Source organism: Micromys minutus (genome assembly GCF_963924665.1).
Source record: "Micromys minutus genome assembly, chromosome: 30".
Lineage (NCBI taxonomy): Eukaryota > Metazoa > Chordata > Mammalia > Rodentia > Muridae > Micromys > Micromys minutus.
In genome coordinates, this window is record NC_137965.1 from 16,446,979 (window position 1) to 16,464,168 (window position 17,190).

Consider the following 17,190-nt stretch of genomic DNA (forward strand, 5'->3'; position numbering starts at 1 on the left):
TGACTGGACACCAGGATCCACTTACTGACTTCATCATCTTCGTTGCGGCCCAGTAGGAACCCATGACCAAGGGCCATACAGAGTAGATATGGGCAGACCAGGACTAGCTCTAAACTTGGCAAGTGCCCTCCTTCCTCCTGTGTTTTCATACTTTGTGTTCACGATAGTGCTGGCTAGTTTGTTTGTTTTTTTCCAACTTGATCCAAACTAGAGTTAATTTGGCAGAGGAAATCTCAATGGATAAATGGTCCCCCTGGCTTGTCCTATGGGCAAATTCATTGTATAGTTTCTCAATTTGTGATTGATGTGGGAGGGCCCAGAGTCGTTTCTGCTTTAATTCCTGACTCCAGGTTCCACAGACCTCTCCCTACCACCAAAAACTATTACATGGAACTCTAAGATGAAACAAATCTTTTCCTCCCCAAGCTGTTTGCGGTCATATTATTTCGTCACAGCAGTAACAATCTTAAGACACACAGCCTACCTTCCCCTGCTGTTGCTGTACCCCATGCTGGTCTTAAGAGGGTTTAGGTTTAGAGTCTGGCAGATCAGCATGGTGAGTGCTCAGAACCCAGGAGAACCATTCCTGACCGTCCTCAACTGCCCACTTTGTCACTTCTGATGGGAGGGAAGGGTCTTTCTGTGTAACTCTGCTGTTGACTTAGAGGCTGGATTTTTCCAACATACCAAGTTGGAAATTCTCTCATGGAGAATACAGAATTAACAGCATAGGCAGAACATGGGTGAGCTTTGTTCCAAGTATTTGTTCTTTAGGCTCATTCATCTCCCCTAAAAATACTTACTATAAAATTGCCCATAGGAGCCAAAAAAAAAAAAAAAAAAAAAAAAAAAAAAAAATGAAAAGCTATTGAAGCTTCACCCACCTCACTTCTGTTGGAGTGTTTTGGACTTTGTATGGTTCTTATCCACTTACACATCAATAAATTGGTGTATCTTTTCTTCTGTTAACGTGTCTGCTTTTGTTTGCCTTACAGAGCCAATTATCAAACTTTCAGGGGATAGAAAAGAAGGCTCTTTGCACCTTGACAGGGTCCAAGTATGAGATGGTGTCTCATACTGGAGAGGACAGAGGAATGGAGACGCCTAGTCCTGGAACATAGAAGAAATCACAAAGGGGGATTTGGTGCTATGTGGTAACACCGTTGTGAGAAGAATGACAAGGTCTACTTAGTGGGGGCCATGGAAAAGAGATGTGGAGTTGGGTAGCTGCAACCATTCAATGTGGCTAAAGAGGCTAGAGGGAAGCCTGCCTGTTAATATGACTAACTGCAGCCCAGTCAGTCACATGGCCATTTGTAGCCTGTCCACATTTTATCGAGACGAGCAATTACATGTCCTGCAATGGCAACGAAGCAATAAGATTTATGTCTTGTCATCTTTAACAAGATTAGACATAACCCTGCTCATAAATGGAACACTGAAATGGGGATTTTTAAGAACATAAGTATAGTTAAGGATCCTCGAGTTTATCCCTCATAGTTAATTAAAATCCTCCCCAAGAATCCGCAGAGGAGAGATATAAGGGTGTCAAACCTGCTGCTTCATGGAAGGGTGACCAAATGATTATTTTTTTCGTACCTTGCTCAGTCCAGGCAGACTCTGTGATTCACAACACTTATACCACACAGACTTCAGAAGAGAGGCAAAGGGGGTGACTCCGATTCCTGTCGCAATGCACACACTCACAGGGTAGTGGAACACATCTGCCAGAGAGCCTCCAAAGGGCCCATCCACGGCCAGCCTGCAATCACAGAATGACCTTCAGAGTGTCTTGATTTTGGACACAAAGACATCCCAAGTTGGTGGGTTTCACAGGGTGGGCTGAAGGTATTTAGAGATTCTCTCTTTGGGGAGGGGACTAGGATAAATTGGCTAGTTCAGTGCTTGCTACATATGCGGAAGGCAAAGTGTCGCTGACTGTGGCTTGCTCCTTTTAGAGTTTTGGGAGCTCTTGTTAACCGTGAGCACCGTGAAGCCTGCTCAGGAGCCTTGATGATGGGTCTTTCCCTCAGTTGCCAACTGAAGTCAAAGGGGCTACTCCAAGGGGGCTGAGAAAATTTGTCTTTTCTTTCCATGGTGACTCCCCCATTTCCATTTGTTTGTTGGCATATTTTTATATAGTTGTATCATTTTAGCCCAATGGAGGTGATTTGTTTGGAATAAATATAATTTTGAAATAATTTGACAGTCAAGTACAACTTATAAAACTCACTATTTTAGATTATATTTGCTAAAAAAATCTTTATGTTCATCATCCCAGGGGCAGTAAAAACGTTTTATTTTTCCTTAGCATTTTTTTATAATGATAAAACATACTCTGCATAAATAAAATGTTCTTATATAGACTGGCCACTGGGTTCTTCCCAATCCTTTTTTCCCAGTTCCCCATGTTGGCTTTTCTTGTACTACCTAAATATTACACACTATAGTCTTCTGACACACAACATCTTTTCTAGTAGAACACTTAGCTGCAATTTCTCCTCTCTCTTTACTTGCTTAAATGATACCTTTCTTCCTTCAGGTCCTGCCTTATTTCCCCAGGGAAGTCTCCCTGGACCTCTGTGACTGGGAGAAATTCCCTCATCTACCCTTCCTATGTGCTCATGATTTAGTCATGGTTACCGTGACCTCTAAGCTTCCAGGTCTAAGGATGTGGGAAACAGGTCTATTTTTGCTCATTGCTTATTTGGTGCCTTGCTTACAACCCAGTCAGAAGCTGTTCAATAACAATTTGTTGAATCAATTATAAAGGGAATATTTAGAGTATTTAAGTAGGCAGAATGTATTAAATAAGTCCTACTATTCCAAAAGTACACATTTACATACGAACAAAGGTATGCTAATGGAAAGGTTTCTAAGTCATTCATAACCAGTCTCTGAGGAGAACCTGTCACCTGCATGGTGGAGGTGGGGGTTAACTCATTTGGGCTTTAGTATGTGTTCATGAAAGTTCAAATGGATTTATTTAAAAATATTCTATATCCCAGACTTCCTAATAATTCAAATGAACTCTTCTTGAGTTAATCTTAATTAATAAGGCTTAATTACATATTGATATATGGAAATAGAAGAATAAAAATAAAAGGTCATTAACCAGAAAATGCTAGTATCTTAGCCCACTTAGATTATTTTATAAATAATTAGATAAGTAGACAAAGACTTTATCCATCAAGGCATCTTATTGTTGGTTATTTTTATAATTAACAATCACTGATTTAGTTGACACAAATTAAAAAAAATCAATTAAATTCAGAGGAGACCTATGTCTCAAACCCTACAGAAATACATATTACTTTCTGTTTTTGCTCCATTATTTTTTCAATAATTTACTTTCCTATTCACTTTACATCCTGATCACAGCCTCCTGCCTCTTCTCTTCCCAGTGCCACCCTTAAAATTCCTCCCCCAGAAGCTCTTTCTTCTTCGCTGAGGAGAAGAGGGAGCCTTCCCTGGGTACCACTCCACCCTGGGACATCTAGTCTCCCACTGAGGTCCAACTAGGCGGTCAAGGTGGGGAAAAGAGCATCCAATGGCAGAGGAAAAATCAGAAAATGGGAAGATCTCTCATGCTCGTGGGTTGGTAGAATTATAGTGAAAATGGTCATCTTACCAGAAGCAATCTATGAAATACCTATAACTGTCTAATTAGTTAGAACTGAGAGCTTCTTCATGCCCTGAGGCCTGCTCATACTCTGATGTCAACTCAAGGCACTTTGTTATACCAGGGGACAGGGTTCAGTTTGAGACAATTCTTCTTCATGACTTCCTGAAATCTGTGAGGATCTTATCTTCTGCCCTCTTTAGAATTTATTTTATATCTTTTTTTCTTTGCTATTTATCAAGCTTTGACACTTCATTATTTGATTTATTTTGGAGGGTGGGATACATTTCTCTCACCCTTACAGTTTGAATAGTTATTCTTTGGATTTTTTTCTTTCATTTTATAGTGCACGTGCTGTGACTATGTGCATGCATGTGAGTATGTGTGTTTGCATATGCGTTGGTATGTGTGCATGGGGATGCATACATATGTGTTTGTGCATGCCTGTAGGGGATAGCAGTTGATATCAGGTGGCTTTCTTGATCATTTTCCATCTTGTATATCCACGTAAGATCTTTAATTTGAACTAACGGCTCACAGATTTGGCTAGTCTGGCTAGCTACCTGGCGCCAGGGTTTCCCATCTTTACTCCAGGAGCACTGGGCTTATGAGTGAGCAGCTCCTGGGGGTGTGAATGTGGGTCTGCATACTTACATTGCAAGCTCTTTACCTGCAGAACCATCTCCCGGGCCACGGATAAATTTTAGCTGCTGAGTTTATTCACATGTCATCCCTTTGATTTGAACTCTAGGTTTTTAATATGAAGTAGGAGGTTATTGATCTTGCAGCAACCGAGCCTTCCTTGCTTCTTCATGCCTCATCACATGAGTTGAGGATCATTGCTAATACATCCATTGGTATCTTTGGGACACTTTACCATTCTTACTTTGCAACCAACTGTAGTAACTCTTTCTGGGCATTCACATATTATGCCAAGGCCATTGTGGAACATAATATCTAACCCTATGCAGAATATTAAGAGTTACTGTTATCTCCCATCTAAGTATAATCTAAAATGTTTTTCTCATGGAACTAAACAATAGAATGATGGTTATTTGGAGAGGGTTGAGATTGGGTAGATGTCATAAAGGAGATATAAGTACAGTCATATAGGAAGGACACTTTGAAGAGACCACATTGTATAGCAAGGTGACCATAATCAATAACTATGTACTATAATCTTAAAAAATGCAAAACAAGGAGACCTTAAGTATTCTCCTTGTGAAAGTGTTAACTGTAAAGTAATATATTCACTATATCTAACATACACAAACATAACTTACATATAAAACACAATGTGTGTATTTAAACACAATGTGTATACATACATAATGTACATGTACTTCAAAATCATATTCCATACAGTAAGCACATATAATTTTAATCTATCAGTTATAGAAAACTAGGAAGGCCAGGAGGGATGTATCAATAATGGACAAAGGGATGGAACAGATATACTCAAGGCCCTGGTGACCAGATCATGTAAGACCTCCCAATGACACTTCATAGACAAGAAGCAGCACACAGTACTTTCTGTGGGTTGATTGAGAGGTAGTTGGTTAGTCAAGGGAAGGGCGTTTGACAGACTAAGTAACTGGATACACACAGAGCAGAAGCAAGGATAAACAAGCTGAAGGTATGGAACTTAACAATGGCAGGGGACATTCAGGGATGAGAGAAAAAAGCAGATACTGTAATTCATTGTGTTGTTGTTGTTGTTGGTGTGTGTGTGTGTGAGAGAGAGAGAGAGAGAGAGAGAGAGAGAGAGAGAGAGAGAGAGAGAGATCTCCTTCCACATTTGTCCCTGATTTTAGGCATTTTCAGTTTTTTTTAACTCAACACCCAACACCGTTGCTTATCCTCCATTGCTTGTCTTTGATAGGAAGACATCATTTATTCGACCCATAGACAATGCTAGTGTGACATGCCTACAGTTCTGCTTTTTCCGGGGCGGGAGAAAGAGAGGCAATAAACTTATTTCATCTAATGTGTACTTCTTTGTGATCTCAAAGGAGTTGAAAAGAGCTAAAGGATGCAAATTGGGTGAAGGTGTTAACCTTTTTCTGTTATGTTATCTTTAAAACATCTGTGTCAGCCCTGGGGATACAGAGGCAAGATGGCAGCACCTCATCTGAAGGAACTTCCATGTTCATACGCACCACTCTGTTTCTAACTAAATAAACATGTGGTGGCCAATGTCCCCCAAGAATGGTACAAATAGACATAACTTTCCTTGTGATTCATTAAAATATTTTGTTTTTTTAACTCATCTTTTTTTCTGTTTTCTTTTTTTTTTGGGGGGGGGGTTCCTATTCATGGACTTCAAATACTATTGGATGGTCCTCTAGAAGAGGGAATTAACTTGCTTGTTCACTTAGAGGAGGCAAGGCATGATCATTCACAGTGACTTGGGTCAACCATGTGGGCTTTTCTGAATAGGGTAGTTGTATGGCCAGGATCATGCCTCTGATTCTTATAAAGAAGCCCTAACTCTGGGGCCTTATACTATGTATCTGGAAAGAGGGCTGCAGAGATGAGGAATATATATATATATATATATATATGTATATATATATATATATATATATATATATATATATGTATATATTCAATGTTTCCTATACATTACTATAGTCATAGAGGAATGGTGTGGATTAAGTCCACCATGAGCAGAATAGACTATCCTTCTAGAGGCAAACCTTTGCAAACTCAGTCTGAAACCTCAGTCTGCGATGGGAGAGAGCTTGCAGGGGGAGTTTTCTGTTTTCTGACTCATGACGGGATGCACATAATTAGACTGGAGCCTCTTTTGGATCTGGAAAGGAAACTCTTCCTTCTCCCTGGATCAATGCCTACTTTTGTTGAACATTTATTTATTTTTACAGAAATGTACTTGCTTCTCCTAAATTATACATTGGATGGAATCTCTCTCTTTTTTAAACGAACTCAAGTTTTCAGCTTAATATAAAGCTACTGCCAAATTGGATAGTTTGTTCATGCATTTAGATATTTTTCCTGTTTGAACCGGCACAGCTTAAATGTGACAGTGACCTGGGGGCTCACCTTGGCATGCTACAGAGCTCACGGGGAGCCTGTTCCTCTGCCCCAAAGGCCTTCAGTAATGCCTCTGTCCAGTCTCCAGAGGCTCGGATGTGTACACTGAAGAAGTCCTCCTGGGGAGCAGAAGTGAGAGTGAAGGGGTGCCACTCCAGCGGGGAGATGGATGGGCACTGGATAAAGATGTACTGTCCGGGCGCCATCTTGAAGTCGCGCTTTTTCATGTGAAGTTCCAGGACTGCAGACGGGTGACTCACCACCTACAGCAGAGAGAGATAGCCAAAGGGATTCTCACTCAGGTAAAATGACGAGAGCAAAATCTTTAATTGGCTTTTTTTTTTTTTTTTTTTTTTTTTTTGGATATATAATTTGCCACCACTTTCATGCCTAGGCTTGCAATTTGAGTGATAACAGAGTTCAGTGTGCAGGGTGCTGTGCTGACTTTTAATAACTAAACGAGGAATCGATGTGGCAGGCACATGACTCCATGCCCCACATGACCAAGCATCCTTGAGCCCAGCTAATCATTCCAAATTGAGTATAAATGGTCCTGGTTGGATATCCTATAATTTTACTTGAGTTTATTAAAAATAGTTACCCCATCATCTTCACTTAAAAGAAATCTAGCAATAATATGGGATTTTCTTCATGCTGAGGGAAAAAAATATTGATCTATAACCTCTTACCAAAATGTTTTACTTGTTCAGTTTTACTAAATATTGTCTTGGTGCTGAATTCTTGGTATAGAGAAACCCCGTGAAACATCTACAAGGACTTTATGCTGATGGCTAATGACTCATCTGAGGGAAGGAACATCTGTTCTCCATATATCTGCACACCTTCATGTCTTTTGTAGGAAATGCATCTAGAGCACAGTCCAGCCTGTGGACACTGGTATGATACTTTTCCATGGGCAGAGTCGCTCACAGCATTTTAATCTGTAGTTCCAGATGTCTGCTCTCCCTCCTGACACTGCCTATACAAAAACTACTAAACTGTCTTCCTACCGACAGATCTTGGTTCCCAAACTTGTTCCAGGCTGGACTGACCTCCTATGGTTATAAGCTTGAACTCGGAAACATAGAAACACATAAAAGCAGAAATACAAATGTCTGTCTATCTTCTTTCAAAGTGACCATGAACGCTGAATAGTACTCTGTTAAAACTACTAGCTAACACCCAGGAGTAGATAGCTTACGTCCTACTTTTGTTAACCTGCGGGGTATGCTTTTCCTGTCTGTTCCTATCTTCCTCCAGCTCGAAGTAAAAATCAAAGAGCAGCAAGGTTGAAGAGCAAGGCAGAGAAGTCCCTCCAAGGCTCACACCACTAAACAGAGTAGAGCAGCTTGTCATTCTATCATCGCCATCTTGAACCTTAGTGTCCCTTCAGACTCTGAGCCTGTGGCTGCATCCCAAGCCTGTGCTCAGTACCCAGGTAGGAATGTATACGCTTGAAGCTGTGTGGATGATGCTGGCATGCTTGGGAAATCCCACCTTTACGTGCTATGTGAAGTTACTATGGTCAGTGTCAAGCATTCTTATAGTTTCCTGTCTTTTCCTCACTGGAGAGAAACCACAATAAAAGAGAAATATGGCTAATTCCGATTCCATGCCGTAAGCCTTTATCAGAATTTTGAGTTCCAGCATGGAGCCTTGATCCCTGTCTCCAGTAAAATTGGTCACACTGAAAGATGCTCCCGATACAAGCAATTATTAGACCAGAAGATGAGCCTCTAAATTACAGGCAGTTCTGCAATAAAAATGGCAAATTAAAAACTTGGGCTAATAAAAAATTTTCATCTACACTCAGGCTTTTATTCAGACATAAAGCTACACATACCTTGGTAATGACAACTTCTTGGCGAGATCTCCAGAACCTAATTATTCTTTCACACGCATACAAGACCACAGGGCCCAAAGCCCATTTCCAGGCCTGCAGAGAGAGTTGGGGGAGAGAGAAAGGAGAGAGGAAGAGGGAGAGGGAGAGAGAGAGAGAGAGAGAGAGAGAGAGAGAGAGAGAGAGAGAGAGAGAGAGAGAGAGAGACAGAGACAGAGAGAGACAGAAACAGATAGAGGAAAGGGAGAGAGGGAAACAGAAACAGAGAGATGGAGGGAAGGAGGAGTCAGAGAGAGAAAGGGAGAAGGAAGGTGGGAGAAACATACAGAGAGACCGAAAGAAAGAAGGAGATAGTGAGAGAAATAAAGAGACAGAGACACAGAAAAGTTTGTTAAAATAGAGTCAAAATTTCTAATTTGAACTTATTAATATAGAGCATAACGGGACGAAGATATTTCCCTTAACACTGGCCCAGATGTCAACAACAAAGATATCTCCATGTACTAAATACAATAACATTTAATTATTCCTTAAAGTCTACAAGCTTATTTAAGAGATTAAATTCTCCTCTATTGGTTTTTATGCTTCCTTGATCAATGATGCCTTTATGTAATTAGAAATAATTGAATTCGCAAAGAAATAAGAAAGCAGATTGGTGTTTATGTTAGATTGATGTTTATGCTATGTATGATAGGGTCATAAATGCTTCTGAAATGCCAAAGTCAAAGGCTTTTAAAAAGATCATTTTCCAGCCGACATAAAGAGTTTCAAATAGCAATTTGAGGGGCCAATAATTCCTCACATCTAGGGAATCTGTCTGAATGCAGACTCTGCCATGTCCCCCCGGGTGTACCTCTACCTCCTATAATGCTCTGTGGACTGGAAAAAAATCAAGTTAGATTCTTTTTAGCACCTTGAGTCTCAGAGGATCAGAACAAAGATATCAACAATTGTTTGGAAAGATATGATTAGGAACATTTTCATGCTTAAAAAATGTTACTACTTTAACTTTTTTGAGTATAAACTTCATTGTAGATGATCAGTTTTTTTTTTTTTTATTTGTAGCCTACTCTTACCTCAGGTGTTGTTATAACACTATGGGGTCTTTCTCCCGTAGACGGGAAGGATAGATGGAAACTTAATCTTGTGTGTGTGTACGTGTGTGTGTGTGCACATGTGTGTGTGGTTTTTGTAGTTCAATGCCAAACTATCATGCAAGGCATATGATAGTCTATTTCAAAGAGAGAGAAACTGAGGCTCGGTCTGGTCAAATGACCCCTTGGACATGAGAAGGTATCTGGTGAAGATGTGGGCTTGGGCAGACTTGGTACACAGCCTCAGTTTTCACAGGGTCTCAGCTGCCTCTCCTGAGTATTTACCATACAGCAGAAACAGAGTCCCACTCCATACTGTCTAACACTAGGGTAGGTCCAGAGGCTTGCTTTGTAATACATTAATCTCCTGAGCTCATTGAATTTTAGAATGTCAAGTCTTTTTTAAATCTGGCTTTAATCTTGTAGAAAAACAAAACCAAAAACAAACTCTGGTTCTCTGAGAATCAGTTTGAGTTACCTTGGGAGGCTGGGCTGGATCTCAGAGAGCATTATTGGATCTCAAGGCTTGGAAAAGGTTCTTAAGATTTCCCTTTGCCATTCTAAATCTACTATAAGATTATTCTAGCTCTTCCATAAGATCATGGGAATAGGGAGGGCGCTTTCTTCTTTTGAGTTTGTGTATTCTTTAAACTATGGACACTCATTATTTTTTTACTGGCCGCTTGGCTTCATCTCCAAGCTCTTTGCCATAATGTTTTGTTTCTTTTGAGTTATCTTTCCCATTTTTAATTCCTTTCTGTTTCAGTCAGTCTCAGCTGTTTGCAGGACCTCTGCCTTCGCCCATAACTCTCTCTACTCCCTTCCTTGGGGTCTCTCGCTTGCTTGCTAAAGGTTAGTATTTATTTAGCCAACACAAAGCAATTTGACCCACTTACTCTCCTCTGCTTCAGTGGGATTCAGCAACATGTTCAGAATGGCAGGGGGAATAAAGCCTTTTGCCCACCGGGGCATGAGTAAGGCAGGGAAGATGGTCTGAGAAGGCAAAACAAAGGAAGTAGTAGGAGGATGGAACTGGACCAAGTAAACAAAGCCAGAGCTTCCTTATGCTTGAAAGTATTTTAAGAAGGGGTTTGGGTGTTTAGAGGAATGCCGGCACCAATTCTATGTGAGAGAAAGACTAGCGAAGATATTACATCGTCTTTGTGTATTTTCACAAATAATCTTCTGTATCCATTTGAAAACACACATTTTAGACATCACATAGCTCATTTTGATGGTGTCAAATCAGCCATGGCCTCTGATTTCTCCACATTGATGAAATGGAATGGGTTATTTTTCTTTCCATGGTTAGTCAGGAAGGAGAATGTAAGCCATTAATCCTCGGCTCTATCTCCATTCCACAGTATAAATTGCTCCAAGAGGAGATCACGGAGGCTTATTTATACTGTGATACTCCCAGAGTCCCTTGGAAGTTCAGGAGTGAGGGTGAGATATAGCCAATAAGTGATGTTAGGAAAGTGGTCCAGCTGTGGGGATCAACATCAGCATAGACAAGACTGAACAGATGGGGAAACCGTGCTCCCATCTTCTATCCTGTATAGTCAGGTACATAGGGAAGTGTGTGTGTGTGTGTGTGTGTGTGTGTGTGTGTGTGTGTGTGACAGTGCTCCCATCTTCTATCCTGTATAGTCAGGTACATAGGGAAGTGTGTGTGTGTGTGTGTGTGTGTGTGTGACAGTGCTCCCATCTTCTATCCTGTATAATCAGGTACATAGAGAAGTGTGTGTGTGTGTGTGTGTGTGTGTGACAGTGCTCCCATTTTCTATCCTGTATAATCAGGTACATAGAGAAGTGTGTGTGTGTGTGTGTGTGTGTGACAGTGCTCCCATTTTCTATCCTGTATAATCAGGTACATAGAGAAGTGTGTGTGTGTGATAGAGCTCCTATCTTCTATCCTGTATAGTCAGGTACATAGGGAAGTGTGTGTGTGTGTGTGTGTGTGTGTGTGTGTGTGTGTGTGACAGTGCTCCTATCTTCTATCCTGTATAGTCAGGTACATAGGGAAGTGTGTGTGTGTGTGTGTGTGTGTGTGTGTATACATGAATGTACATGCACGGTCAACTTTGGAGCCTTCTACTTTTTTTTTTTAAAGAGCATCTCTTACCTCCCAGTTTACTGATTGGCCAGTGAGCCGCCAAGGATCTGCTTGCCTCTACCTGCCAGTGTTCAGATTACATACATTCTCTACCATGGCAGGTTTTTAAATGGGTGCTGGGGACCAAATTTTAGTCCTCATACCTGCATGTGAAGCACTTTATTGGCCAAGCTGTCTCTCTGACCCACATCAAGGGCTTTAATATATATATATATATATATATATATATATATATATATGTATGTATATTTGAATTTTGTATTTTTCAAACTGGAAGATGATTGGAGAAAATTCTTATTGAAGTTCTTGCCAAGCTCCTAAATGTTTTAGGTTTATTCACAGGGATGAAAATGGTGCGGGGAGCACATACTTGCAGAGATCCATGGAGGACTGGCAAAGGAAGTCTTGGAAGAAGTTCAGGGAATCAGGAGAAATGCCATGGGATGGGAAGGAGTGTCACAGCTTGTTACAAAGTCAGGAGTTTTTTATTCATGGTGTGGCTTTGCTTGGAGTGCCCTCTGTATCAGGCAACTGTTTGAAACTCCCTCCACTTCACTCTCCACATCTCTTAGACAAAGGATCAGAATTGTTTAGTGTCAGTTTTTTTTTTTTTTTTTTTTTTTTTTTTTTTTTTTTTGACTGAAAATTCCTATGGCTTCTCAGTTCTCTTGTGCAGGTCTCCAAAAAATGTGCAGAACAACCATAGTCCAGCAAGTGCATTATAACAGAAATAAAATAATGTTGACTTAATAGTAGTAGCAATGAAATTCGATTCCTCCACTTTTATTCTTTCCAGAAATTAAGGGCGGGCTGGCTTTGATTTTATTTTATGTGTGGCTCTCCAGGGGCAGGGCCCATGTCCAAGTCCTGTATTTGTCTACTGATGAGCAAGGATCGCCACTTGATGAAGTTCACTGACTGACTCCACCCTCAGCCAAGCTTTCCCTCCTACTATTAATGCCATCCCATAGAAAGTGAAAAAATCAATACAAATAAATAACTAAAAAAAAGGAAACCCAGAGTTCTATGATTATTATCTACAGGGAAATGAGCTAATTTCTTAGCTAAGGAGGACCAAGAATTTTTTTGAGACTAGACTGACTGCATGAGCAACTCTCAGATCTTCACGTTGTGTGCCCATGAGGTTGGGGTAGAAACTAGGGCAGCACATTTCTCCAGCCAGCTTATACAAGGTGACAGAAAAGGATTCTCTGATCCAACATTGCATCAGCTGACGAATATTCTACAGATAAAATCTTCATTAAAAAGTGCCCCAGGAAAGAGAACCAAGGAAGACTACATGGAGTCTTGCTAAGATGACTTAGGTCTGGTGCAGTGGAGCATGGAACCCCTCCATGTCCTTGGAATGCCTTTCTGATTCAGAGGCAGTAAGACATTGGAGGGACTTTCGTACAGTCTAGCCAAGCAGTAATTACGCAGCCCACACATGCTTTGAATCAGGATCCATTAAAAATAATGGAAAAGAGTGACACTGTGAGTTTGGATGTGCAAGGAGTGTGTAGCAGGGGAGTTAGCAAGAGATGGCCAAGTTCCCCCTCTTAATCATAATTAATGCTAGCACACACTGCTGGGAGCCCTGGTCTGTATTCATGAAGTGTGGGAAGAGTATTGATTTTTTTTTAATGGAGATGCTGTGGCTGAAAATTTTAGAGAGGTATTCATTTTCTTCATTAATATGCAGGCCAGAGAGTGGCTACCGAGAGCTGAGTTTAAGACAGGGACAATCTATACTGGCCGTTAAAGGAACCACAGTCTAACGGGTATATCATTTTCACATCTCTCAGTTTTAAACACTTCTCCCAGTACTTTTAGCCTTAAAATGTGGCACCTAATTTAGCGTATTTGAAAATAAAAAAATGATTATGTATATTCTTTTGATGTCTTATATGCAACGATAGTCCATTATTCCTGTTTTGTATGATAACCCATTTTGGGTACTTTTCCCCTCCTACCTTTTTGTTTTCTATTTTTGTTTTGAGATAAGGCCTCCAGTCTTTAGGATGGTTAGATTCCCTTGGAACTCCCTATGTTGCTGATGATGACCTTGAATGTCTGACCTTCCTGCTTCCACCTTCTGCATGCTGGAATTACAGGCAGGGTTTTGGTGGTTCTGGTGATTGAACTCAGTGTTTTGTGTATGCTAGGCAAGTATTCTGCCACCTAAGCCACAGCCCAGCCTCTTCCTACTTTTAAGGCAGTCACTTCATTCATTATTTGTCATGTATCAATTACCAATTAAACCAAAGGTTTGTACTTCTCTAATCTATCAGCGTCTAGATGGGGGTGTTGTTCTTGTTCAACTATATCACCCAGCAAAGACTGCTGCACACCCAGAAAACACTGTGGACACTATTATTAAATTAATACTTAAGTTGATTAAATCTATTCTTGGCTAACATTGAGATTAATTATAATAACAGTAACTGGGCAACCCTAATTCTTTTGATTACCAAAAGTAGAAAGAGTAAAGGTAAGTCAAAGTAAAGGATTGGTCCTTCCAGTTACTCAGGAGACAGAAATAGCAAGGGTGTAGCGTGTGGTGAGCCATGAAGCTAACTCCTTCAGAGTCATTACTTTGCTGTTATGAAGTCTTGCAATATCAGACATCCATGCTTAAGCCTGCGCAGAAACATTTCAAAGCTGAACAAAGTGCTTTTGGCAGTAAATCTCTTTTAAAATTATCCATAACTCGATTTCTCCATTAGCCCACTTAATAAAGAGTTGGCTTCATCAAGTGGTGACATGGGTAGTTCTTTTTTTTTCAAGCCTATAAAAGCTCTCGTTATTTTAACTGTGGGGACAGTTATTTTTAAAAAACTCCTGGATTCACTCTTACCGAAGGTTCCTTGCCAGAAAATTGAGGTACAGGGCACAAGACAGCAGCCTGCCATTCGGTGTAGCGGTCTCTGCAGAAGGTGACATTGTGTAGCCGGAGACTCTCTGGAGTTTGGCCTCGAATGATGCGACTTAGAAACACACACACGAAGGGGGGGGGGGAGCACAAGAATGTCAAGCTAATTTTGTGAGATGTCTTTACACAGATTTATACTCTGTAGTAGGTTCCAAAACAACACTCCCCTCTCCTGAAACTTGGCCTGTCACTCACTTCCCCCAGCATCTTTAAAAATAGGTATTTAAAAAGCTTCGGGTAACTTTGAAGATCCCAGAAAAGAAGTGCCCCTCTGCGGTGTCCTGTGTCACATTGAAAGTGTCTATATTAGAGAATTCATAATGAAGGAAATGGTTTGAACACATCCTTTTGTAGACTGTTGAATTTAATTAGGTTTCATCTCATTCTGATTGCTGATTTGGGCTAATTGGCTAACTTTGTACGATTGGCTTCTTCTGCAGATTGATTTAACTTCTCCCCTTCTTAGCTTGTTTCTGAGCACTTAGAAGTCTGAAGTGAATAAGTCAAAAGAGGTGCACAGAATAATGGTATCCCCCCTCCCCCCAGTGACCACTAGCAGGCTTAGCATTTGACAAGGTCAAAACAGGTCACTTTGAAATGTGTCTTTGAGGCTGTACTGATAGATTTAAAAGTAGAAAGAGAAGTCTGAATGAGTGGAGCACCAGATAGAGTTCTGTAATCCTACTAGCTTGCATCTGTTGGCCTTTGCAAATTGCTTAGGCATCAACTCTCAGGATGACTTTACTGACTTGTACTCTCACAGCAAAGGACCAGACACCTTGGTAATAGAATCCAGGAGCTGCTCAGTTCCTAGATGCTTATGGATAAGAGGCACTTGTTTGCTTTGGGTAACTAGGTTTTCATAGACTGGGCAACATCAGCATCACAGAGATGCTGTGTTTGCCTGTGAAGTAGTGGTCTCCTTGGCATCATTACATTGCATGGGAGAAAGGTAAGAATAACGCTCTTGGAAACAGCCTAGTGTCAGCTGCAAATGATATGCTAGGCTTTGACTCTCTTCCGTGCGAGTCATTCAGTCTTGATGACACAATCTTGTATCAGAAAAGCAGGACAATCTGTGAATCTCCAGGCACAAATGATGCCCACCTCGGGTGGGTGAGTGATAAATGGGAGCCAGATTGCGATGTCATACATTTCATTACCTATATTCTTAGATGTTTGGTAACTTTCCCCCATGTTATCTACAAGAGATTCTGAGTCATTACATGGGTATGTTGTTAATAAGACTAAAAAGTTTAATTTTTTGCACCTATGGCATTGCATAATAGGCAGACTGGTGAGCTCTAATGCCTTCCAACAATCTCACATCTACTTGACATTTTGTACAGATTTTGCAAATAACTTTTGACATAAATAGAAGGTAAAGAATATGTCAAGCTGAGAAGATTAAATATGTTTTTATCTCCAAATAAGCCTTTTAGCAAGGTTGAAATTACTCAACCATTCTCCTTGTGAAATATTATTTGGGTATAAAAATCTGAACTTCAGCCAAGTTACGGGCCATTGGGATGGACTTGTGGTTCAATACCCAGGGTGTGAGTGCAGAAAATGTGGGTTTGGGGGATTACAGAAATACTTTCCATGTTAAAAGAAGATCACACTAAGATTTCTTAAGTCAACTTACAAAAATTAGTAGTCTTACTATATTCTAACAGCAAAGAAGCCGAGAACGAGATTATAAAAGCCCTATTAGCAATAGTATCAAAGATGTGTAGGAATAAACCAAACCAAGGAGGTAAACAACCTACGGCAAGAATTTTAAATCTCTGAAGAAAGAACCAGAAGAAGACACTAGAAAACACGAAGATCTCTTATGTTCACAGGTGGGTAGAATTAATGCTGTGAAGATGGCAACCGTAGTTTTTTAGGTTCAGCACAAATCTACTCAAACTTTTCATGACCCTATTCACAGAAGCAGGAAAAAAAAATCCTAAAATTCACATGGAAGCACAGAACAACAACAGTAATAACAACAAAAACTCTGGCTCATCAAAGCAATGCTGATCAAAAAGAACACTGCTGGGGTAAGGGGGTTGCCACAGCACATTTCAAACTATGTTACAGAGACATGGTAATAGAAGCGGTATGGCATGGGCATAAAAGCTGACACGTAGGTGGTAGAAGGGAATAGGAGGCTCAGACAAAACTGCACACAATCACAGCCACCTCACATCTGACAAAGATGCCACAATGCACAGTGGTGAACATTCGGTATCTTCAACAAAGGATGCTGGGAGAAGTGGGTGTCTACATGTAGAAGAATGAAATTGGGCCAGTATGTACTACCCCGCATGAATATCAACTTCAAGTGGATGAACAATCTCAGTGTGAAACTGAAAACATAGGCAGAATTCTACAAGATGTAATGGGAAGTGGGAAGAACTTTCTAAATGGCACTTCTTTTACTACAGAAGCAAGGCCAACCATTGACAAAATGGACTTAAACAAACAAAACCCAACCAACTAACCAAACAACCAAACAACCAAACAAACAAAAAAAAAAAGCAAAGC

General features: G+C 40.5%; 1 protein-coding gene across 1 annotated transcript in view; it reads right to left on the reverse strand.

The window, feature by feature from the left end:
- NOX3 (NADPH oxidase 3) overlaps window positions 1–17,190 on the reverse strand; it is a gene marked incomplete at both ends in the record, with an annotated part of 57,230 nt that overhangs the window by 26,259 nt on the left and 13,781 nt on the right. The window contains 4 exons of the mRNA XM_080941636.1: window positions 1,600–1,762; window positions 6,686–6,939; window positions 8,520–8,612; window positions 14,584–14,713. Of these exons, the coding sequence (XP_080797762.1) occupies window positions 1,600–1,762; window positions 6,686–6,939; window positions 8,520–8,612; window positions 14,584–14,713 (640 nt within the window). The remainder of the gene's footprint in view (window positions 1–1,599; window positions 1,763–6,685; window positions 6,940–8,519; window positions 8,613–14,583; window positions 14,714–17,190) is intronic.